Genomic DNA, 25,819 nt, shown 5'->3' with positions numbered 1-25,819 from the left:
ACTATTATCACGAATAAAAGATGAGGGGATAATTCGCCTGATGCACCAGTATTTGAAGAGAAGGCATTGACGGTTTTTGAAGTGGGATCCATAATCAAGAAGATGGAAGGCCCCAGGCTATGATGAGATGACGCCAAAGATGACTGAGAATGAACACACCATAATAAAGATACCAAAGAAAGATAACCCAACAGAAGGCGGCCATTTCACAAATTCTACAGGGTTGAAGGTGACGATCGTGAGGAAGCCCCGATATCCCTCGAGGTCCTTTACCAGGAAGCTTCTCAGCTTCAACGAGTCTCACTTTAATCAAACCGGAAAGGTAACACTTATTATCTTACAATTTCCCTCTAACATTTCTCAGCAATTCCAACATTCCTGATTCCACTGCTTTGCCCTTTCTGATCCTTAGTCTATCCCGCACCCCAACATTCTCTGGCAAGGTATCTGACCTGAATTTTATTACTGCAATATTCCACAAGAATTCTTTAAGAGAACTTGAGACTGTGCATCATCATTATATTTGTCCAATTGTAAAATCCAGCATTCATCCTTCACCTTGGAATTATGCCCAGTTCAGTGACACTCCGAATAAAGTAACACCTCTAATCCCTCCAACTGCCATCCTAGAATACCTTGAATCTAACTTGCTTCTTTTGGATACCAAGAATGGCTGCCTTCAGGCAAGATCTCCAAGTGATTTCCACTCTCTCACTGATATTCCTCAGCGGGAATTCAAAGAATCACTTGTCTTTGTTTTTCATATTTCTATTTGGCTACTGAAAATCGACCGTCCAAACTGGCAGTCATCAGTGTAAGCAGTTATGTGTCTACGGTCTCACGTTCCAAAGTCAGGGTTTTTTTTTTATGAAAACAGACAAAGCATATTACGTGTTTTGAATGTAGTTTTTAAACTCGGTTTAATGATCTGGAGGCTTAATTACTATGTACTGTATACTTTACGCACCCCTACTAATATTTGCCACATACCTGAGGACATGAACAGTTCTCTGTGTAACTAAGAGCCTTAGAAACAGATAAACAAAAAATACACACAGGCTGATACTCGAAGAGATCGCGGCTTCATACATTTTTTTTAATCCGATCAGATAGATTAGAACATACTTAGTGTATTCGTATATAAACTACACATATATCCTATTTCATAGTTAAATGTAACATGAGAATTAAATGAAAAATCAAATACCACATGTGAAGGGGGGAGGGGGGAGGGGCAGGAGGGATGTTTAAAGCGTGAGAAAAGGATACGTTTGTTCCTCAGATATGTGAGTAAGGTCCACTCCGGATCAACATTGCCGTCCTCAACCTGAAAAACAAATAAAGCAGCATGAGACGACATGAAAAATTTGCCAGCATATGTTTTTCTTGGCACAACCACCACAGTAATACTATATTTGTACAGTGAGTCTCGAATTGAAGAACTGTATTTTCGCACTTTACAGGTCTAAGGGAAGTGTACTCTATCTGTATGCAGGGAAGATCTACGCATCACCTGTTTAGACTGCCTACGCACCAAGCAAGTCCTACTGTTAAACTTAGTATGAGTAGCAGGGATGAGCAGATGAGTGATAATGATCAAATTACCTTATAATAAAAAAAATCAGTGACTAATCCTATTTTAAACATTAAGCAGGACATCGTGAAAAAACCTACCCAAAGCCAGTTCGAACCAATAACTACGAAAAAAAAAAACAAATTTGCTCAATAAAGTTTACGCTCAAGAATATTTTGCTCCTTTCCAAATTATTTGCATATACATTATTATTCTAGTTAAATAGGGCTTTACAACTACTCGATATATACATAGAAGGGTAACCCCACGCCTATGTTTTTCACTGATAAGGCTTTGTAAAGGATAAATATCTTTTTCAGCACATCTTTTCAAAATATTTTCAATTGAGAGAGAGAGAGAGAGAGAGAGAGAGAGAGAGAGAGAGAGAGAGAGAGAGAGAGAGAGAGAGAGAGAGAGAGAGTAGGAAATTTGATTCTTATAGCTCACTAGCCAGCGACGAATGAGCGGTTCATGAATTATTCTTCCACGAGAAATCATGAAGCCCAATCCACCCTCTCTTTATATAACATGTTTCTCTGGATATACATTTAATGAAACAAAAAGTAACTACTTATGAGAGTAGTCCTGGGATATTTCAAGGTATAGAGTACTTTCCTATGTTATTCTCACAAGCTATCAAGGCTTCAAAGCAAGTCTCCAGGCAACTTGGATCTTACACAACCTGTTTGGGGCCGTGTGACCAGCTAAGGCTTAAAAAATACCCACTTTAGAACCCTGTGACCAGTGTTCTTGTTTCAGAATACCTATACTATGGGTGCTATTACATTCTTGTAATAAACTACATGATTATTTTTTTTTTTTTGTATAATGGGAAAACATTTACTATAGACACAGGACCATTTCAAGTCATGATTCAGCTGTGAAGATAAAACAGTAATCATTTGTACAGTTCTGCAGATCTAATCTGTGTTATCTCTTTTCAGACAAATGGGATGACAGTCTTCAAGGTTAAGCATTTCGTAAGTTTATCAGAGATATAGATGATTAACTGAGCCAAGAGAGAGAGAGAGAGAGAGAGAGAGAGAGAGAGAGAGAGATTGAATGGGGGTGGGGGTGCTATTTCGATTCATCTCTGAGGCTTTACGTAAGCACACTGCGCAGAAAGGAAAAGGGGGGTTAGGTCTAGCCACGATATCGTGGGTCTAGCCAGCGACAGGAAACAAACTAATCTCCAAGGACAAAATGCGTTCCCGTAGTTCTGGGGCGACGCAATTATAGCAACTTCAACAGATCTACAGTCATTGAAACTTGTAAAAAATTGCAATGTTAAAGAAAATGATGAAACAAAGGTCATTTCAAATCAAACGAATTATGTTTCTTGCACAAAATCGGCTACTCGCTTTCATATAGTACTTAAGATAAGAGATAAAATTAGTACAACGCGAATATGCCAACCTCATGTACACTATAGCGCATACTCCGACTTGCTATAAGGGTTGGAGGCTGGGCGGCTAACTTACCTGCATTCCATCATTATTATAAATTAATAATGAATGAATGAACAGATACATGTAGTCAGATTCGTCAGAACCCAGTATGACCGGATTCCTATAGTGTAACAATGATATACGGTCCACTCTAGACGACTACCTGGAAGCAGCAACGATGACGAGTTCTCCGGTGCTATATCAATAATCTCTACCATATATCAATAAAATGGTCTTTAAAATCCTACTGCATGAATTCAGCGCTTATTTCTTTCGCTTGTTACCAAAATATGAAAGAGTGTGCAATCTCAGACTTCTAAAAAAAAATAATAATAAAAATATAGCAAACAACGGTAACTTGTAGCGCCTCAGGCCAATGAAGATAAAAAAAAAGTGGTCATCTCCCATAATCCATTGTCTTCAAGAAGATATTGGAGACATCCATTTCAAAAGCCAAGCCAAACAACGATACACATTTAAAAACAAGGAGAGAGAGAGGGAGAGAGAGAGAGAGAGTTTGAGAGAGAGAGAGAGAGAGATTCAGAAAATCAGCCAGGACATCCTGTACCCGACTTTGCCAAATATCTTCAAGTGAAGCAACTGATTTATGTGACTAGGATCCAAATCCAGGTACTGCATTGTCTATGCAACTAGGGAAGAATCATCAAGGAATAGCCTATTTCTGTCAGTTAGAATATCAGATTTTCCACCAAACATTTTTATACCACTGTCTTAGTCATTATAAAATCTTTTTGTTTCTTACACATCTTCGTGAGTGGTAATTATATGCTGTGTGCAGAGTTTATAAATCTGTTAGAACCACCAAATAGGTAACAGTTCATAAGATGTTGAAATAATGGCTATTATTAAACGCCATTATTATAATAGCATAAGAGAAACATTTTATGAAATGTTACCAGTTTTGGTCATTTTTAACAGATTTTTGAACTTTGTACATAGTATATTTGGCAACTTCTAAACCACATGTAGTTTCTTTTTTCTTCTATGTTAGAAAGGAGGATAAAAGTCTTGGCTTCCTGTATATAGCCATTGCCTCCCTCTGCTGAACATTTATATACTTTTAAATTCTAAGAATGTCTAGTGCTCTGTATGAGTTATCACCAAGCTACGTATGCAGAAGCTATGCATCTCAATATAAGGTAAATATAGCACCTTTATATATACTGTAGGCTGTATCCTATATGTATTAGTATATGTAATTTATATCTTGATTATGAAAATTATTATAATCAATATTAGTCATTATCATTATTATCATCATTATTATTAGCATTACCGTATATCTGGAAAGGGGCAAAATCCTAATCCCTCATAGTATATGTTTTGAACAGATAGGGCAGAAAAGTTCCAAGGGATTTAAGGTGTTTTGTTTCATGTATAAAAAGATTGTAATCGTGGTTTTATATATGTATGTATATATTTATATTGAAAATCAATAACGCACAGCTATTGACAAATTCTAGATATGTGCCAGGGTAGGCGTGTCCACCAAATATTAATATCATGGCATCCATACGTATGAGACATAATTGTTTTCAGATGCTTAATGTTAAACCACCCATATTATTTAGTGTACCTGCCCTTGTAGGCCTTACAGTGCCCCTAAAATGCGCTCAAATTTCAAAAGTTTTCTGGGGGGGCTCACAGCGCCCCCCACCTGAACAGGCTCGCAAATACTCCATTGTCCCCACAAACTATTTGGAACCGGCTGCGCCCCTGGGAAAGACCACCGTCCTCGGTGGTCGCTGTGTATGTGGGCCCATACTCTGAAAACTTGCCTCTCTTTACATCAGCCTAACTGACAATCAACCTTAAACAAGTTCTCAATATTTTGTAACACGAATACTAAGATGCCATTCTATTTTAAGAAGAAAGTTTTTGAAGCAGCAGCGACTTCATCCTTGTTTTATGGGTCAGAAACATGGTTAACAAATGTATTACAAAAACCAATAAGTAATTACAATCACTTAGTCAAAAGTTTGCTAGATGTGAGGGTAAATACCTGTACAGATTTGTGTTTGGTTGAGTCTGGGATACCCCCAGCGAAATTCATTGTGGCCAAAAAACGGAAACGTTTTCTTATGTCAAAGTTGTCTGACCCTGATATGGATGAGCCTTTTCATATAGTATATGGAATGTGTAGGGATGCAGATTCCCCTGGGTACAGATTTATTCAAAATTCCCTAACCTTTAATGACCAAATTGACCCACTAGACGACATCGTATCATCAATTAGAAATAGACCAACTTCAGCAACTAAATGTGTTACTTACAGAAGCAAACTGAATCCCAACTTGGAAGTTCATAGATTATATACCGATAAATTATATGTCATTGATTACATTCGCGTAGCTTTCAGTCGCTTACGGTTAATGTCCCATAACCTTTGTATAGAAACGGGTAGGTGGAGCCGAACTCCTCCAGAGTTAAGGGTGTGTGCCTGTGATAATAGCTCTATTCAGGACGAGTCACACGCTCTCATCAATTGTCCTCTGTCAATGCCGTGTAGACATAAATATCCAAACTTAAGTTACGAGTCTTTGAATACTTTATTAAATGAAAGTAATTATATTACTGATTTGTGTGCATATGTTTATGAAGTTCTTCTTAGTTATAAATAATATGCGTCTTTGTCTTCTGTTTTATGTTTTTTTTTCTCAAGTAGGTTTTTTCTCTCTTTTGCAAGCGTTGTGTTTGAGACTTAACAATAATAAGCCAAGGTTTATAGGTGGATATGTTTTTTCTTTACTTTTTCGTGTATATGATATTATGTGCTGATGTAATGTGTACTTGATGTTTGTATTTTTTTTTTTTTTTGTCATTATGGGCCTTGTACTTACAGAAAAAAGAAGAGATAGCTATCTACTCTATATTTTTTTGTATTGTATCTTTTTGGGGACAAGTTTGTACTTATATTTTGTATATCTTGTCAATAAAAATAACTAACTAACTAGGCAGGCCACTGAAGGGCGATGTACCTCATACATCAAACTGATATATCCCATACATCAAACTGAGCAAATGGTGGTAAATGGATAAACACTAGGCTTATACAGAATCCAACAGGCAAGAAAACTAGAGCATATATATGTTGCCTTTGTCAGGACGCCTGAAATAATGAAATGTCAATTTCACCTGTTTTTTTTTTCATTCCAAAGGGTGCGATACTAATTAAACTCTTAGAATCTACGTTATCACAGTTAACAAGTGAAAATACACATTATATATATATATATATATATATATATATATATAATATATATATATATATATATATATATATATATATAGATAGATAGATAGATAAAGAGCATAGTCGGCCCTATCCAGTCGAGCTCAATAGACCCAACCTACTACGCACAGGTGCTTGCCAAAGTGAAGAATGTGGGCCCATACTCTGTTTTTTTTTCACCTGTCCATCCGCCTGTGGTGTTTGCGCATGGTAACACTGCTTCCTGGGCTTTAAATAATATCCTATTTCGAATATTAACGGTGTAATTTGCATAAAGTAAATTATTAGAACACTTTTCAGTTGCAAATGTACACCCAGATATCCTTTTATTTACCTAAAACTTACACATAGCGTAACTATTTAAAGCCCGGGACGCAGTGTTACCATGCCAAAACACCACAGGCGGATGGACAGATGGAAAAAAACAGAGTATAGTCATATTCATCTGGCGATGAGACTTTCGTGCCACTTTTAAGGACAGTGCCATCAAGCTGCGCTATCAGAGCATAACCTTCGTTGGTATTAGGGGCCTCTCTGGTCACCCCTCCACCCTCGAGGTATTTTGTGATGAAAGAGAAAAGAAGGGGTCACAATAACAATATAAAATAACTTAACAGGACCATCGGGTACCTTGAATTATGCGCCAGCATACAGGTAGTACTATACCTTCGCTCTGCTAATGACTATTCCCGTTACTCCTTGTTGGTGCTCGCTGGATCAGAATAAATACCACCTCTACTTGCTTGCCTTTCTATTCATTCTCCGCTAACCAGGGACTGATTGTTATTCGGACCATTATACCGTTTTATTGAAAAAATAATGATAATAAAAATTTCTTTTTTCAATCTCCGTCATTTAATGTTGTGTAAGGTGTATTACCTTGCTACTTGATAGTCCATCGCTCGCACGTATTGTTAAATTAACCTTGGCGAGCGTGTACTCTTCTTTTTAATTCATCATTTGGCGTAATAAACGTAATTGCTGGAGAAGAAATCCGATTACCGGACAAATGATCATGCATTTTTGAACGGTGAGTGCGAGTCTCTTTACGTGTCCAGTTTTGAATGATGGCCTGAGCTTTGATAATTATTATTTTGAAAGAATTCCGCGGTTTATTCTTAGTTCCCCCAAGTTAAGTGCGGAGAGTAATCCGCTTATCCAGTAAATTAATTTCTTCGATATTTCTGCCACACTCGTACCTTGGCATAGTTTCACTCTGTGCGCAGGCAGGCGTTCGTGCCTTCATGTAATTGGTCACAATCGAGGCAAAATTATCATAATTCATGCAAACTATCTGTGATATTTTTGAAAACATCTTTCACTCGTGTAAAACGAATTTCAGCTACTTTTTTGTGTGCTCTTTCAAACCTGGTAGCTCAGATTCATTTTTATTGCAGATCAAATACAGAACAAATAATATGCTAACACTGATAATGTACAATTTGGAAAAGTGAAGAAATACAGATATTCCCCCCCCCCCCACGCCACCCCCCTCCCCACAATAACTTGGACCTGGGGAATAAATATTTAAAATATGTCGGCTACTTACATTTACGGGTACTTCTTTTCTATGCTCTGGTACACTGTTAGTTACTATTGGTCCTTCAGAAAACTCGGACATCTTAGCTGCTAATTTAACCCTAAATGTACAAGAGCAATTGAACCCCTTTATTTCAACGTAAAATTTAATTTCATATTGGTTCATTGTCTTAGAAATATTTGCAGATATATAATTTCCATCTGTATCTTCCTTTAGGCACCAAGGTACATTTTCTGTACTACAGTATTCCAATATACAAATACAAGTAATTATAATATTCAAAATATCAAATCGCATAAATTATATAGATACTGTAAACCTTTACTTTTATATTCATCTTTAGTCACATTTCTTAAACCAACTACTTAATTAATTTCGTGTATAAATTTTTCATGCTTTGTAAAATTGAAAATCAGATTTCATAGACTTTCTTCAGCGTAAAATGTTCTTATCAGACCTTTTACATATACAAAAAATTAAGTTAGGCATCCTTTTAATGAAAAAAAAAAAAAAAAAAAACTTTTATGGTTTTCAATGAAAGCACCGTAAATTTATGCAAATAGCAAAAAAGGTAATGTTAATTAAAGAAAAATTTTAAAATACTTTTTGACTTCAAATGATTACAAAAACTTATTTATTCATTTCAGTCAAATATGAAATTCAGAAAACACCAAATAATATATATATATATAATATATATATATATATATATATTATATAATATACACACACACACACACACACACACACACACACACACACATACATATATATATATATATATATATATATATATATTTATATAAAGGTTTTTGCCACGAAGGAAAAATGAAAAGCGAGATAGCCAAGCACTTTCGGCACTAGACCGAAAGTGCTTGGCCATCTCGCTTTTCATTTTTCCTTCGTAGCAAAAACCTTTATTTATACATAGCATCACGTTTTATATACTTCGTGATCAAGTTATATATATATATATATATATATATATATATATATATATATATGAGAGAGAGCAGAGGAGAGGTGGAGAGAGAGAGAGAGACGAGAGAGAGAGGAGAGAGAGAGAGAGCAAAGAAGAGAGAGAGAGAGAGTAGAACACTACCAGGCAAAATATGAATTTTTAATGGTGAGGAGGGATACGCTGAATTAACCTCTTTGTTATTCATAAGTCTCATTCTGATTACTGCCATTGGCCACTGGTTCCCTGAAAGAGGCCTCACAATGAGTGTTTGTCTCTACATATGGCATATAACAAAAATAAAATCTCTATAATGTAGGAAAATTAATAAATTCACATTTGAGAAGTAGGTCAGGCCTACACTTCACAAATGTAAATTTATTTATTTTCCTAAACTACAGAGCTTTTATTTTTTATTCAGCGTATACTTCCTCACCGCCATTAACTTACCAAAAATATTATCATCGAAGCACTGAGAAGCATCAACTAACTTCAATCCAGAATGCGGCAGCAGCCGCAGTGCGTCGACATTGAGCACAGTGCATTAATTAGGCTATGAATTGAGTAGGCCTAGAATACGGCCGAAGTGACACTATTGCAAATTAAGCTGATGAAGGCCTACGGAAAGTTCATGAAACCTTCCCCCCCACCCCTTCCCCCCATTTAAACAGTGACAAGTTTTATTATTTTTCGTTTCATTTCTAATAACGAATAATAACGGCAGACAGAAAAAGAGAGTGATAATACATACAAAATACTCCACACCTCTCAAATCTTCTATCGCCTGTGTTTTAGTTCGGTAGTTCTTGTTATTGCCGCATGGAGCAGGTACGAATGAATAGTATATCGGCCTCCCCACTTTGAGTTTTCTGTCCCACCAAACTATCAACTGGAAATTTCTGTTATTTGTGTTTTTCAAGAATACAGTACCTAATCTTCAGTTTGAAACATTTTTCATTCATTCCTATTTTCACTTGAATTAACTTGTTAACCCAACCCCCTAAAACCCTTCTGACTACCGTCTATGGCAGGCATAAACTTCTGCCATTATTATTGCTGTGTAGTGTACCCAAGCACCTGAGTTTTTTTTTTTTTTTTTTTTTTTTTTTTTTTTTTTTTTTTTTTTTTGCATTCACCTCATAACATGAATAACCGTGAAATCGCCACCCCCCCCCCCCTTTAAATAGTTCCTACGGCTAGTACTATCAGGCTGAAGCTCGGCAGAAATTCATTGATTTCAAAGGGGCGCTCGAGCCAGTAGTTTAAAGCATTTATATCTATTCCTCTTTTCACTTGAATAAATCGAGCTATCTCCCGTACTACAAGATCATAAATATAATTTCCCACGACAATTCTTAGGCAACACAGTAGAATCAGGTTGAGCATCATAGTGGAGCACATAAGCAAAAACCACTAAACTCATTGTTGGGATAGACACATTTGAGTTGAAATATGTATGTATTTATATTTTCAAGAGTGTTGGGTAATTCAGACGAGAAAGAGAGAGATCTAGAGGGGGGAGGAGGAGGTAGAAGTGACAGATGGGTGGGTATTCGCGGGGTACTGTGGGAGCTTGTTTGTTGGGGAAGGAGGGAACTGATGAAGAGGAGGGGGTAAGTGGACTTGTTTGAATCTTTGCTCAGGTGTGTGGTTCTCACTGACTACAACCTAAAATCTTAAGAGTAAAGGAGTAAACTCCTGAAGTATATAAATTTGACTAACTCCTATGACATTATAGCATTATAAATTACGGCGGGGTACTGTAAACATTGTGTTAAACTGTCATAACTGTCCGACTAAAATCCTTGAAGATACTCCCGAAAAACGATGCCACATCGGGTCTGATATGATTAGTAGTTGCTCGCATCTTGATAGCGAACGTCGGTTATCTTAATACGTTGTAGTTTTTATCGAAATACAGTTAAAAAACTACCCAACCAGACAATTTGGCAAATCTCAAATAAATTTTCTCCTAAACTTATTATGGTACAATATCACATACCTGGCGTCTGCTAATAGGTAAAAATGTATGCATATACTTTTGCATTTTACTAATATCTATAAGATTACAGCAAGCAATGATGTAACCATAAATATCTCCCCTACTTGTTTATAAGCTATGTCATTATTTATTTTTGGCCATTAATGGTCTATGGAATACATTCATGTTCTGATAGCAAACATTGGCAAATTAGCGTAAATATATATCTTAGTTACACTGGGCAACTCTGTCTGGGTTCATCCACAGTCACAAACTGGTTATAAGTTCTCCAAGAAAGTATCAAATAGACGTAGCACTCAGAGCCATTGGCAAAATTCTCGAAACGTTGATATTTTCTTTTGGTATTTCTATATATAAGCATCCGTATCGTTCGTCCCCGCGAATACAAAAGCCACCAGGAATTGGGGCGTCAAATGAATTTTCGCCGTGTTTAGTACGAGCCCCTAAATATTACTTAAAATTCTTGTTCAGGAGGTAAACCTGCATAGAAAAACCGCAACTGCCACAGTCTAGCCGCCGCGGAATAGTGATATAGATCTACCTTTCATTTCGATGAGGAAATCAATGCTAATGATGTCGGCAGACATGATAAAATGTCAATATGAAAGTTGCCGCAAAATATACACGTGTTCCTATTAAGAAAATAAAAATAACGTTGACATTAATAATGGAGATAATGTCAAACATTATCTCCAGCGAGCCACTTTAAAGTGTTATGGAGAATTTCCTGAAAGTGGTGAAAGATGACCTGGTAACTTCTTTGTCCCTTTTAATAACTTAGAACAAGCTAAAGACAAAGTGACAGGAACTGAAAGCCCTCCATTTATCACACAAATTAAAGATGCCCTACTTCAATGTAGTTGAGGGTTGTTATACAGAGAATGCCTTAATACTGCCAAAACATACTGAAAGTCGCGCTGCAATTCAATTCCGACCTTGATCATTCAAAACAGTTGATCGGAGAAAGATAACAAGATAACTTCTATTTTTGGAGGAAGGTTACAATGAAGCTACCCAGTTCGAAAGCTACTGTAAGCTGACCTGAATTTGAGGTTTGTGTGACGTGGCATCCGGAACACGGTGAACTAGTAATAAGGGTCACGTTAATGAAATATGAGGTCTAAAGATAGGCAGAAGTGGCCTTGAAGGCCACGCGTGTCAACTGAATAAGCCTTTTCAGGTAGAACAATGCAGTGAGAATATATAGTTTATTAACAGAAAATGAATTCAAGGAACCTTTTCCTCTCAACATTCACCATCATCATTGACTTAGCATTAAAAAAGTTGATCTATTTAAACTTGGATAATCAACGCCATAAACTGACTGACAAGTTACTGAAAAAAATGTTACTTGCAAGTGCAACTGTGCGAATGTTCTGCCAATACGCATGTATGTATGTAGGTATGCAATACACACAGCACACACACACAAACATATACTGTATATGTTATATAATATATTATATATATATATATCTATATATATATATAGGTATATAATTATATATAATTATATATATATTATATATACCAACGTCGTGCTTTGACGTAATTAACTGCAACGCATGTTAAGTGATAGAATTAAGCTTCGAGATACTGCAATTACGTAAAACCAATCAAGTTTAATGCCTAAGAATGACCAAAGCCTAAACTAATAAGCCTTTCAATTTCAACTTGGAATCTATTGCAAAAAAAAAAGTAAATAAATAAATAAAAAAGAAAATAAATAAAGGCGGGCAAGTTAAACAGTTGAAGTTTCATACCTTACGACCATTGACGAAAAAAACGAGAGCACTACTAGCGCCCTTTGCGTCTGGCATTGTTGTTTTCTAAGATTCCTACACTACGATGGCCACAGCTTCTGTGAAAAGAGACGAACAGCCAGTAGATCTACGCAGAACTTGAGACACACCTTACTCTCACTTGGTTAGTTACATACTGACGTCTGGACTCAGCTCAACTCACTGACAGAAGGTCTCGGACCACAACGTTCGGTATGTAACCTTAGTGGGGCTACGGGCGACTACCAGCTCGAGAAGATTATATGGGGGCGGCAGTGTCCCTCCTTCCTGAGACCTACTTCGATCGTTCCTATTGGCTGAAAGACCCTTCAGGTTTTTCGTGATTGGTTATGAAGGTCCGTTGGGAATAGGAGAAGTAATTTTTTTCTCGCTCATATTAAGACGGACTTGACGTTGTCCCGAACATAATCCGTTTGGGCTCTTCTATTCCATGACAAGTGTAGTCAGGAACCAGACATTTATTTCAAAATTTACTAATCTCTCTCTGATAATCTACTTCGTTGTTTTCAGTAGAGTTTACAGTCTATTATAGTTACATCCCGTTGGGGTTTAGGGGAAAGTGCCGTCAGTGTACCTCATGCATTGGACTGTAGGCTACTAGCTGTTACCTTTTTCGTTCGTTTTGCTGTACCTCTGTTCATGTTCTCTTTCTTTCATCTTACTTTCCACCCTCTCATTACAATTGTGTCATAGTGCAACTGCGAGGGTTTCCTCCTGTTACACCTTTCAGCGCTGAACAACGTCATAGTCCCAGCGCTTGGCCTTTAGCCAAAATTCTATATTCCATTCCACTATAGTTTCAAACTACTATATATTCACTGCTCCACATATCGATAGCTTCCGGCCACTGGTGAATCTAATAGCGTCGCATTTTTATGCACTTGGCGATCATTACGTCGAATTAACTATTACAAAGTTTTATGCGTAGAAAATGGCAAATTATCAAGTTTATATTTTGACGCAAGTCAAACTGTAGACCTTTAAAAATCCGGTTTTCGCGACCTTGACGTATGAGACAGTGTCTTCATGGTAAGCATCTGCTGGAATAGTATCCTCAGACTTCCTGAAGGTTCCAACATAATATTAGTTGCTTACTACCTATTTTATTAAACAGAAATGTCGGCCATGTAACTATTATTCTGTCTGATTTTCTTTTTTTCATAATAGATAACAATAATTGTCTTCGGTGTGGTTCGTAGAGTGCTGTTGCTATTCTTGGTTAGAAGCTCTCCCAGTTTTCTTCTTCTTCTGCTTGAACTAATACTGCTGATTATTTCCGCTGCCCTCCCCACAAACCGGACACCCACACCTGTAGGTAAGACCAGTGATTTTATGTATCATCGTCCCTTTTTATTTTTCGAAGCATGACGCTTGGCCATCACTTGGTCTATCTGTTTTGGGGGGTTTAGGAAAATTCACAATCAAACATGTTCACCCTTAACTAATCACCACCATGCAATTCTTCTTCTTCCCAGCTTAACCCATTTTTACATGGGGTCGCCGTTATGAATGAATCGTCTCCATCGATTTCTGTCCTGTGCATCGTTCTCGTTAATACCTTTCCATAACATATCTTCCCCTATACAATCACGCCATCTCTTTCTTGGTCTTCCCTTCTTCCTTCTACCCCGCACTTTCATTTCCATCGTATGTCTTCCTGCTTGATGTTCCTCTCTTCGTAACAGGTGTCGATACCATCGAAGCCTTCATCCTGTATTTTCTTTGATATTTCAACTACCGTTGTCGATCCCCTTATACATTCATTTCTAATCCTATCTTCCCTTGTTACTCCCGACATCTAACTCAACTTTCTCATTTCTGCCACATCCACCTTCTTCTCCTCTGTTTTCCTCATAGTACTTGCTTCTTTCTGTTTCGTATAAAATTGCTGGTCTGACCACCGTCCTATGAAACTTTCCCTTTAATTTCAGAGGAACCTACCTGAATTCGATGTCTCACCTCTTGGTCCATACTTCCACTATCCTCTAATATGGACTCCAAGTACTTAAACTTCCGTACTCTCTTTATTTCTTCCTCACCCAATCTTATGCTATTTCCACCATCTTCAGTAATACTGGAACACATATATTCGGGTTTTTATCTGCTTACTCTCATTCCTCTCTCCTCAAGTGCTGCTCTCCACCTCTCCAACCTCTCATCCAACTCCTCCCTCCCCTCTGTACACAACACAATGTCATCTGCATATAATATGCACAATGGCACTGCTTATCTAACATCCTTAGTCATTACATCCATCACGATGTTGAAGATGAATGGCCTAAGTCCCGACCCCTGGATTAATCCAACTCCTATCTCATATCCATCTGTCTCTCCAACACTGCTTCTAACTCTAGTCTACACATTTCTGTACATCTCCTGAATAATTCTGACATACTTTTCCGGCACCACCTTCTCCCTCAAACATCTCCATATTTCTTTCCTTGGCACTTTGTCATAGGCCTTTTCAAGGTTTATGAATACCAGATGCAGGTCTCGTCGTTTTTCTCTGAATTTCTCCATCAGCTGCCTTATGCAAAATATTCCATCCATTGTGCCGCTTCCCTCCATTAATCCTAACTGTTCTTTCCCTATTCTCACTTCCTCTCTCAGCCTGCCATCTATTATTCTTTCCAAAATCTTCAACGTGTGAGACATTAGTTTGGTACCTCTATAATTACTGCATTCCTGGACATCACCATTCACCATGCAATTCATCGGAATAAAAGAAAAAAGGAGAAACGGAAGAGAAAGCAGTGTGTGAGTGTGTGTGTAGTACACTAATATTCGGTTATTTTTCAAAAGTTACAAATGAACTGAAATAAAACAGTAAAATCAATATAGATTTCATTTATTATATAATAAAAGACACAGAGAGACTAAAAAATGCTATTGCAGGTCAAGTGGTATGTGCAGACTAGAGTTCAAGGGATTAATTAATTACCCACCGCTGCCTATGTTTTCAATTTTGAGTAAAATATATTTTGGATTCAAGATTTTCTGTATGCTTGATATAATTTGAGAACTTCAGATATAGCTAAATATGACACTGAATACAACTTATCCGAAGATATATTTGATAATAGGTTCTCAGATATGAGGTTTAGCAAATCCATGTCCTCCATTACTCTTGCTGTCTTGAACTGCTACGAGAATGATGGGTGACGAGTTCACATGGCATTTTATATCTATGGTGGTATTCATGGTCACGGCTCAGGAAATCAGCAATATATCAGTAAATTAGAAGAGTAAACTTAAACCTAAACTAAAAGTAGTATGTCTCGAAGGACGAAGGTGACATTGTCAAAAACATTGAAAAGAAAAATCCATGGATAGATAATCTTATTTCTGACAATGACGACCTGAAAATTGTATAGGAAATGAAAGCCAAAAATGACATAATTATATAAGCACTATAACATCAAATGCACACCACAAATACAAAAGGCTATATATGATAGAGGTGACAATTAAGTTGTGCAGTATACACTGTATAACCGTTGTAGTGCGTACGACTGTTACATGCCCTGTCAGTGCTGTATAAATGTCAAGAATTTGGTCATAGCGCAATAAATTGTAAAAATGACAAGTGTGCCCTAAATGTGGCGAAAATCACAAATCAAATGAATGTACTAGCACCACCTTAAAGTGTAAAAATGTTGTAAAGTAACACCATAGTTATAACATAAAACATTTGATGACAAATAAGTGCATAGTGATCACAATGAGAAATAGCAAATTCAGTAAGTTTGAAGAACTGAACGTGAATAATTTTGAAAAAGCGACGAAGAAAGAAAAAAAAACCTACTGTGAAATTGACCCGTTTTCCATAAGTGATTTAAAAGTTAAAAATCTTCAATCAATTGAGGGAGCTATATTTTGATATTCTCCAAATGAGTTTAGCACAGGCATCCCTCCTAAATAGTGAAAACCTTGTTTGTATAAAGCCGGCCTACAAAGGAAAAGGTGATCAAGAAAATCTAAGCTTCTATAGGCCAATATCGAACCATTGTACTTATCAATCAAAACTTACTGAAACGGTACGTAGTTCACGGACAAGCGTGGAGTTGAAACAATTCAACATTATATCCTGAAGATCAGTCAGCATACAGGAAAAAAAGAAAGAAAAAAAAACTCAACAGAGACTAAATTTTGCTCAATTATAAATGATATGGTATAAATTATGGCAAATGGAAAGTTTGGTATCTACTGAAATCAGAAATGCAACTTTTATGCAAGTGAAGCATATACTGCGAGGACTGAGTAAGCGAGGAAAGCAAGCGAACTAATTTCATTCGTTGTTGTTTGAGATTAAGCTCCAAGAGCAGCCCGTAGACATTTTATTCGTTGTTGTTGTTTAAGATTAAGCTGGCTTTGTGCCAGCACGGGCTCTTGCTCAAGAGCAGCCCGTAGGGGAAATTTTATTCGGCAAACGAGGCTGTACATAAGGCGGCGTGCGGACGGAAGCGTAGTGTCCATCATGCACGCACTAACAAACATAAGCAAAAAAGGATAGGGCCCCCCTGTGAATGTGTTTCTTAACAGACGAAAATGCATGGATATTGCATAGAGGGAACAGATTCCCGACATAAATACACCAAAAGAAAGGGCGTAAAATGCTCTACATTTTAGTTCCTGGAAGAAAAGAAAGGACATATGGATATACAGATTTTTACAATTGAAGGGCGAACATTCGTCCGAATGCCGTCCTTACAACACTAGGCCATTTGAACCTAGAACTTAAATCAGGCAAGAGAGCATTTGAAGATTGCAATTGCGCACTTAAGCTGTACAACAAAATACCGACTGAAGTGAAGGTCAAGAAGAGAGCAAATTTTAAAAGGGGCTGAAGACTCTCTATTCTGCAGGAGCTACGATATTGACCAGAAAACACTAAAAGACAGTTATTGGATATACAAGAAGTAACCTATTTTCAAAACGTACAATTGAACAAAATGAAAATGTCCTGTTAATGCACCTCACTCGGTGCACGGTGCATTATTCTTTGTACCGTCCCTTCGGCCCTTTGCTGCAACTCCTATCATTTCCTTTTACTGCACCTCCGTTCTTATTTTCTTTCTCTAACGTCTCACTTTCTACCCTCTTCTAGCGATGTTTTCAGAGTGTAAATGAGAAGTTTCCGTCCTGTTTCACATTTAAAAATTTTTTTATTCTTAATTTCACTTCAGCGCAGAATGACTTCATCGGTGTAAGCGCTTGAACTTTGGCCGAATTTTATATTCCTTATTAATTATATTCCATTCAACCACGTTTACTTACTTTTCAATGGACTTAGCTCACATACTGTCACATTATGAATCATGACGGTAACAAACTACATTTTGTTAAATATTATCCTGTAGTTGCTAGTCATGGGTTCTCATAGTGAGAAAAAAAATTTCTTACAAACGACAATTGCGCGATTAAGAAAAAAAAAAACTGTTATCAAGCAGATTTCGGCTTTTCCTGTGACAGCCGAATCCCTTCGGAACCTCTAAAAGTTCCCGGGTAGACTTTTCGATCCTACTTGCAGGAGATTCGAATCGTAAGCCCGTTGTTTGTTGACGTTCGCTGTTCATGGCTGGCAAGATATGACGAAAATGTTCCGCGATAACAACAGAATTTTCGTTTTCCTCTTCTCGGCGACTTATTTTGCATTGGTTGCGACTTCTTCGCCAGAGCAGGGCGTCTGGCACCTCGTCACAGATAAGGTGAGTGTCTGTCATGGAGGAGCTCCCTTGAGTAGTCTGATGAAGGGAGACCACCCTGACACTGCTCTGCCTAGTAGGCCAGGCAACGCAATTAGCTACTGGTTGTTCGGGTTGTCTGGGAAAAGTAAGGTGCCGGATGTTGAAGTAATTGGTAAATGCCCCTCGTTAATGGTGTTGTGTTAGCATTCAAAGGCAAGGTTGTAGGCCAGCTAGGCTGTGGGTGATCTTAGGGGCCAGGTAGGTTAGGTCAGGTCAGACGACGAGAGCTTGGAAGACATTGCAGGGTCAAGATTTGTGGTTAGTTTGGGGGTCGAAGGCCTTTCTAAGGTTCTTCCCTTAGTGGGGTAGTGCAGACAGTGCACCTCATTTGTGCACTGTAGTTGTCACAAGAATAAGGTAATGTTCCCTTTGTCCCTAATTGCAACCGTTTTATTCCTTTTACTGTACTTCTACCCATAGGTAGGGTAAAACACCGCGTGGACTGGCCAACTCACCGACTACCACGGCTAGGCCACCCTCCGAAAAAGTACTTTTAACACGTCCTGACACCGGAGATGGTCATCAGTCACGAGTTGTTGGTGAGAGAAGGAGCAAAAGACCTCTGCTATAGTACTCTCCTTTTAAAGTAAGTATTTCATACAATGAACTTACCTGTCAGATATAGGTTAGCTAAGACTCCGTCGTCCCCGACAGAAATTCAAATTTCGCGCCACTCGCTACCGGTAGGTCAGGTGATCTACCTGCCTGCCCTGGGCGGCAGGACTAGGAACCATTCCCGTTTTCTATCATATTTTCTCTGTCGCCGGTGGTATCAACATTGTTGTTACTACCTCCTGACTGGAATTCGCTTTTCAAGACTTTTTTGATCATCTATATTGGATTTCTTGGTGACGTACTGGATCGTTGTTTTGGCATTCGCTACTGTGGACTGAATTTGGACTTGCTTTTGATTTTTCTGATAGAATGTCTGATTCAAGTGTTAGTGTGAGTGTGTGTGTGAATGTAGGCTAGGCTGCAAGGTGAGGATACCGAAGGCTTCGGTTGATCCTCACACTGTATGTCGTAAATGTAGGGGGTTTGACTGTTCTCTAGCTAACACCTGTATTGAGTGTGAAAAGTTGAATGCTAATGAATGGAAGACTCTAACTTCTTACTTGAAGAAGTTAAAGAGGGATAGAATTAGACGGGCTGCACAAAAGAGTGTGAGTACAAGGCCTATTGAGCCTTTTTCTGAGTCTAACTCTTCTATTATTAATGAATTTGATTCTCCCTATGTATCTGAACCCTCACAGGCTTTGCATTCGGATTCGGCTTCTGAAATCGCCAATCTGAAGGCTACTCTTCGTAAAATGAAGACAAAGATGGCGGCCATGCAAGGTAAGGGAAGTGATAGTGAATTACTTAGTGAAGTGAGTGTTCCCAGTGTTGTGGAGGGGGCGTCTGACCGTCCCTACGATGCTCCCAGGCCTAGACCTCTTCCAAACTCACATACCCAGAGGAGAAGGAAAGTCGAAAGTCGTATGGAGGTTGTGGGGAATCCCCAACGGTCAGGCTTCCCTTCAGCAGGTTCTGTTTCGCTACAGTCTGCTCAGGACCGCTTTAATAGAAGCGTCCTACGAGATTGTTTCTCGTCGTCCGGTTCTCCTTCACCTAAACGAGGGTGGAAGGACTCGGATCTTTCTAGGCCACTGAAAAGGCACTGGAAAGAACGCGCATTTGACTCGAGCCTGGAGCGCTTCTCGGAGGAAGCCCCCTCTTCTATCAAGAAGGCTAAGCTGGTCTCGACGCCTCCTCGAACGGTATTTGAGGATCGCACTCCTTCGAGTTCTCCGGCTTCTTCTATTGAAGAGGACGCTGGTGTGGCTTCCAAGAGGATATTGCTAGCAGTACAAGAGCAGTTAGCCCCTTTGGTTGGAGTTCTTTTGAGGGATCCCCCTCGCAAGAAGGACGCTAGACTTCCTATTAAGAAGTCTCGTCTTCTTTCGCCTGCCAGACGTGAAGCGTCCTCCAGGCATGAAGAGCCTTACAAGCGTGGGACGTCTTCCAGGCGCGAAGATTCTTGCAAGCGTCAGGAGCTATCCGAGCGAGTTGCTCTAGATAAGGATACGCTCAGGCGCGAGGCGCCAGCCAGGCGCGAGGAATCAGCCAAACGCGAGGCGCCAGCCAGGCGCGAGGATTCAGCCAAGCGCGAGACGCCAGCCAGGCGCGAGGAGTCAGCTTTGCGTGAGGCGCCAGACAAGCGCGAGGCGTCAGCCAGGCGCGAGATGCCAGCCAAGCAAGAAGCTCCAGCCAAGCGAGAAGCGCCAGCCAAGCGCGAGGCGCCAGACAAGCGCGAGGCGCCAGACAAGCGCGAGGCGCCAGACAAGCGCGAGGCGCCAGCCAAGCGCGAAGAGCTTTCCAGGCATGAGAAGTCAAGCAGACGCGAGACTACTTGTAGACTTGAGAGAGAGTCTATTCACTCTATGAGTCCCTCTCCTAGTAGGAGTTTGTCTCCAGTAGAGAGAGAACTTGATGAAGATCCTCTCGTTTTTCAGGCCGATTCTCCGCACGGTGTGGAAGGAGATTCGGAAGACGAAGTTAGCGGTAGAGAAGGATTCTCTAACTATAGAGTTCTGACAGACCTTCTTTTGCAGGAGTATGGAGATTCGTTGACTCCTGCGGCTCCTCCTTCGCCTCGATCACTGTTTTCGAGTGCGATCGTACCGAAGTCTTCGTCGGTGTTGAAGATGAGACCTACGATCTCTATGAAGAGAGCTCTACAGTCTCTGGACAAATGGATGTTGTCGAAGAAGGATCTGGGCAGAACCACCTTCTGTATGCCTCCAGCCATACTTTCTTTGTAAAGAGGTTTCTGGTACCGAACTGGGGAGAACATGGGCCTTTCTCTCCCAGCGGCAGCTGAAGCGGACTTTTCAACCTTGGTTGATTCATCGCGGAGAGACGCTTTGAATGGAGCTCGTGTGACTTGGGCGATTTCTGAGACGGATCATCTCCTCAAGGGCCTCTTCCATGTTTTGGAAGTGTTAAATTTCCTACACTGGTCCCTTGGGGTGATGTCTAAGAAGGCTCATGACTCGGAAGGTCTAGACCCCGAAGTCATTCTGAGTATTCTTTCTTGTATTGATAAGGCAGTACAAGACGGATCGGGAGAAATCTCCTCTCTTTTTGGAGCGGTACTCCTTAAGAAGAGGAGTATTTTTAGTGCCTTCTTAACCAAGGCGGTTTCTCCCTCAGAGAGCAGCCCTGGTTTTCGCTCCCATGTCAGACTTCTTGTTTCCTTCTCAGTTAGTGAAGGACATTTCTCGCTCACTGACTGAGAAGGCGACGCAGGATCTTCTCCTGCAAACTGCAAGGAAGAAGAGACCCCTAGTTGCGGTTGACAAGAAAGGACCGACTTCTACGGTTCAGCCCTTTCGAGGAGGCCCTCCCTCCAGAGCTCCCTCTAAGAGAAGAGGTCCTGAGAGGAGAGGTAAAGTTTCTTCCCGTCCCTTTAAGAGAGGGAAGTGAGACAGACAACCTCCAAACACCAGTGGGTGCCAGGCTTCTCGAATTTGCGGACGCCTGGTCATTCATAAACTCGGACGCCTCTTCGATGTCCATAATCAGGAAGGGATATCTTATCCCCTTCCAGGACAGTCCTCCCCTAACGACAATTCCGCGGGAACTGTCAGCCAGATACAGGGACCCTGTACTGAGGGATACTCTTCGTCTGATGGTGAATCAAATGTTGGACAAACGAGCTATAGAATTAGTTCTGGAACAAAACTCTCCGGGGTTTTACAATCGGCTTTTTCTGGTTGCGAAAGCCTCGGGGGGCTGGAGACCAGTACTAGATGTCAGCGCTCTGAACAAGTTCGTTCTAAAGGAGAAGTTCTCTATGGAGACTTCGGCCTCAGTCCTTGCGGCTTTACGTCAAGGAGATTGGATGGTGTCGCTGGATCTCCAGGACGCTTATTTTCATGTCCCGATTCACCCTTCGTCGAAGAAGTACCTCCGTTTCATGACGGGGGGAAGGATCTTTCAGTTCAGGGCCTTGTGTTTCGGCCTGTCCACAGCTCCTCAGGTCTTCACATACCTGATGAAGAATGTGGCGAGGTTTCTTCACCTCAAAGGCGTCAACATCTCTCTATATCTGGACGATTGGCTCATCAGGGCCAGAACAGAGAGACAGTGTTTGGAGGACCTTTCTTTGACCCTAGACCTGATAAAGGCGTTGGGACTACTCGTGAACCTCGAGAAGTCACAACTGATTCCCAGACAGAACTTGGTCTATCTGGGGATTCAGATGGATTCTCGGGGTTTTCGAGTATTTCCTTCGCAAGAGAGAATCGTGAGAGGCTTGGAAAAAGTCTCTCTCTTCTTAGGGAAAGAACGGACTTCGGCGAGGGAATGGTTAAGCCTTCTAGGCACCCTTTCCTCGCTCAAACAGTTTTTTCCTCTAGGAAGACTGCATCTTTGTCCTCTTCAGTTTTTCCTAAGGAGATCATGGAATTGGAAGACGGGACTTCTCTCCGACAGTTTTCTCCTTCCAATGGAGATGAAACCACACCTGCAATGGTGGTGTCCCCTCTAAAAGAGAACAAGGGAATTTCTCTGGAAGTTCCGAACCCAAGCCGAGTGTTGTATTCAGACGCATCGGAGAAGGGTTGGGGAGCAACACTAGGACCGAGAGAAGTGTCAGGCACCTGGAAGGCAGCACTGGTGTCCTGGCACATAAATTGCAAAGAACTTCTAGCAGTTCACTTGGCTCTAAAGTTCTTCGAACCTTTTGTGGCAAACAGTGTGGTCCAAGTGAATGTGGACAACACTACCGCCCTGTCCTACATTCGGAAGCAAGGAGGAACACACTCCTTGTTTCTATACGAGATAGCAAGAGATCTGCTACTTTGGACCTCACAGAGGAACATCTCCCTCCTGACAAGATTTGTTCAGGGTACGAGAAACGTCAGGGCGGACAGACTGAGCAGGAGAAGCCAGGTTCTTCACACAGAATGGACCCTTCATTCAGAGGTGTGTCAGAGTCTTTGGGATCTTTGGGGCACTCCTCACGTAGATCTGTTCGCCACATTCCTTTCCAAAAGGCTGGAAGTCTTTTGCTCAGTGGTGGAAGACCCAAGAGCTCTCGTGGTCGACGCCTTCCTGCTAGACTGGTCTCATGTAGACGTGTACGCTTTTCCCCCTTTCAAAATCCTGGGGCAAGTGTTGAGAAAGTTTGTAGCGTCCAACGGGACAAGGATGACCCTGATAGCCCCGTTTTGGCCAGCACAAGATTGGTTTTGCAGAGGTGCTGGAGTGGACAGTAGACTTCCCAAGATCCCTTCCAAGAAGGATGGATCTTCTCAGACAGCCACACTTCGAGAGGTTTCATCAAAACCTCCCCGCTCTTGCGCTGACTGCCTTTCGACTATCGAAAGACTTGTCAGAGCGAGGGGTTTTTCTCGCGAAGCTGCAAGCGCTATCGCTAGAGCCCGCAGAGCTTCCACTAGACGAGTCTATCAGTTGAAGTGGGAGGTATTTAGAAGGTGGTGTAAGTCTAAGAAGTTGTCCTCCTCCAGTACCTCTATAACCGAAATCGCTGATTTCCTTTTGTTCCTGAGAGAGGTCTCTCACTTATCTGTATCGACTATCAAAGGATACAGGAGCATGCTTTCGGCAGTCTTCAGAAACAGAGGCCTAGAGATTGCTGATAATAAAGATCTGCACGACTTGATTAGATCGTTTGAAACGACAAAATCTAAGGAACTAACTCCTCCCAGCTGGAACCTGGATGTAGTTCTCAAGTTCCTTTCGTCTGACAGATTCGAGCCTCCTCATTTAGCGTCGTTCAGGGATGTAACTAGGAAATGCTTGTTTCTCCTATCTTTGGCGACAGCCAAAAGAGTTGGTGAACTTCACGCCCTTCAAGATGAAGTCGGCTTTAACAGAGACTCGGCCTTCTGCTCGTTTAGAACACTTTTTCTAGCGAAAAATGAAAACCCCTCGAATCCCTGGCCCAAGAGATTCGAGATTAAAGGCTTATCGAGTCTAGTAGGTAGAGAAACTGAAAGGTCTCTTTGCCCTGTAAGAGCCTTGAAGTTCTACTTCCAAAGGAAGAAACAAATGGGAGGCTCTAGACAAAGTCTTTGGTGTTCGATTAAGGACCCCACAAGAATCATGTCTAAGAACGCATTAGCTTTCTTCATAAGGAGCGTCATTACAGATGCTCACAAGTTCTGTCCTGACGACTCTTTCGCTTTTAAGAGTAAAAGCTCTGAAGTTAGAGCAGTGGCGACGTCTCTCTCTTTTCAGAATATGTCGCTAAAGAAAATCATTGATACGACATATTGGAGGTGCAATTCGGTATTTGCATCTCACTATCTTAAAGACGTTCGCGTGACCTACGAGAAATGTTTTTCTCTGGGGCCTTTCGTATCGGCGGATACGATACTGGGTATGGGAGCAAACACCAATCCTTAACTTTGTACATACCTTCTACTAGATATGTTCTAGATTTCTGCTGACAAAGAGGGCTCGGTGCTGCACTGGCGGCCAGTCACTGTTGTTCAGTAAGGAACTCTTGTGATATCTTTTAGAGGAGTATTAAAAATTTTTTTTGAGAATTTTTGTATGAATGCGTTTTAGTTTCGAGTTATGGGTTGTTTGTAATGAGTTCGAGGATAACTCAGAACAATTCTATATACTAACATGGTGGTTAGGATCAGGTGGTCGGGATTGGTTGTGCTCCTTCATAAGGTGTGTTGTCATAGAAGTGGTCTAGTACCCATTGACAAAGTCCTTTCAGGCTCTGCCGAGTAAGCGGTTCATATACCCATCGACAGACCCACAAGAACTCTAGCCATAGTTCACATATCTCGCTAAAGTCTTGAGGTGATGCAGACTACCGGGCTACAGCCACGAAGTCTACCACCTATCAGGTAGGAACCAAGGTTTTTTCTTTTATACCTACAACATATGTTGTTTACCTGTCTATTCCATATTAGCTGTCTCTTACCCTCCACCAAAGGGTGCCAATCAGCTAAGTATATATCTGACAGGTAAGTTCATTGTATGAAAATGATATTGTTATAATACAATAAAGTTTCATACATACTTACCTGGCAGATATATACGATTAATGGCCCACCCAGCCTCCCCGCAGGAGACAGGTGGAAGAGAGAAAATATGATAGAAAACGGGAATGGTTCCTAGTCCTGCCACCCAGGGCAGGCAGGTAGATCACCTGACCTACCGGTAGCGAGTGGCGCGAAATTTGAATTTCTGTCGGGGACGACGGAGTCTTAGCTAAGTATATATCTGCCATGTAAAAAAAAAAGTATTATGAAACTTTATTGTATTATAACAATATCATTTTTCTCCAAAGTTGGAAATTAAGGCCATATTTTGAGATTTAAACAGAGGGTAATGAAAAGGGTGGCCAACGCAGTGCCCACACCACCAAAACCCTTTCAAAATTTTTACTTACAACTCTGAATAGGTATTTAGAAGATTGACGCCATGTCGATGTTTGCGGAGTTGCTTTTGTCAATAAACTTCCC

At 40.3% G+C, this 25,819-nt stretch overlaps 2 protein-coding genes across 2 annotated transcripts in view; one reads left to right on the top strand and one right to left on the bottom strand.

Moving 5' to 3' along the window:
• Positions 1–12,803, bottom strand: part of LOC135198079 (xanthine dehydrogenase/oxidase-like) — a 49,332-nt gene extending 36,529 nt beyond the window's left edge. Inside the window, exons 1-2 of the mRNA XM_064225503.1 lie at positions 12,538–12,803; positions 1,270–1,327 (exon numbers count right to left, since the gene is read on the bottom strand). Coding sequence (XP_064081573.1) covers positions 1,270–1,327; positions 12,538–12,594 — 115 coding nt within the window. The 5' untranslated portion in view covers positions 12,595–12,803. The remainder of the gene's footprint in view (positions 1–1,269; positions 1,328–12,537) is intronic.
• A 5,315-nt stretch (positions 12,804–18,118) lies between these two features.
• LOC135197498 (transmembrane protein 87A-like) overlaps positions 18,119–25,819 on the top strand; it is a 212,774-nt gene continuing 205,073 nt past the window's right edge. Inside the window, exon 1 of the mRNA XM_064224561.1 lies at positions 18,119–18,284. Coding sequence (XP_064080631.1) covers positions 18,165–18,284 — 120 coding nt within the window. The 5' untranslated portion in view covers positions 18,119–18,164. The remainder of the gene's footprint in view (positions 18,285–25,819) is intronic.

Source organism: Macrobrachium nipponense, chromosome 21 (genome assembly GCF_015104395.2).
Source record: "Macrobrachium nipponense isolate FS-2020 chromosome 21, ASM1510439v2, whole genome shotgun sequence".
In the NCBI taxonomy this organism is placed as follows: domain Eukaryota; kingdom Metazoa; phylum Arthropoda; class Malacostraca; order Decapoda; family Palaemonidae; genus Macrobrachium; species Macrobrachium nipponense.
The sequence above is the reverse complement of the archived record's forward strand: the minus strand, read 5'-3'. Positions and strand labels throughout refer to the sequence as shown.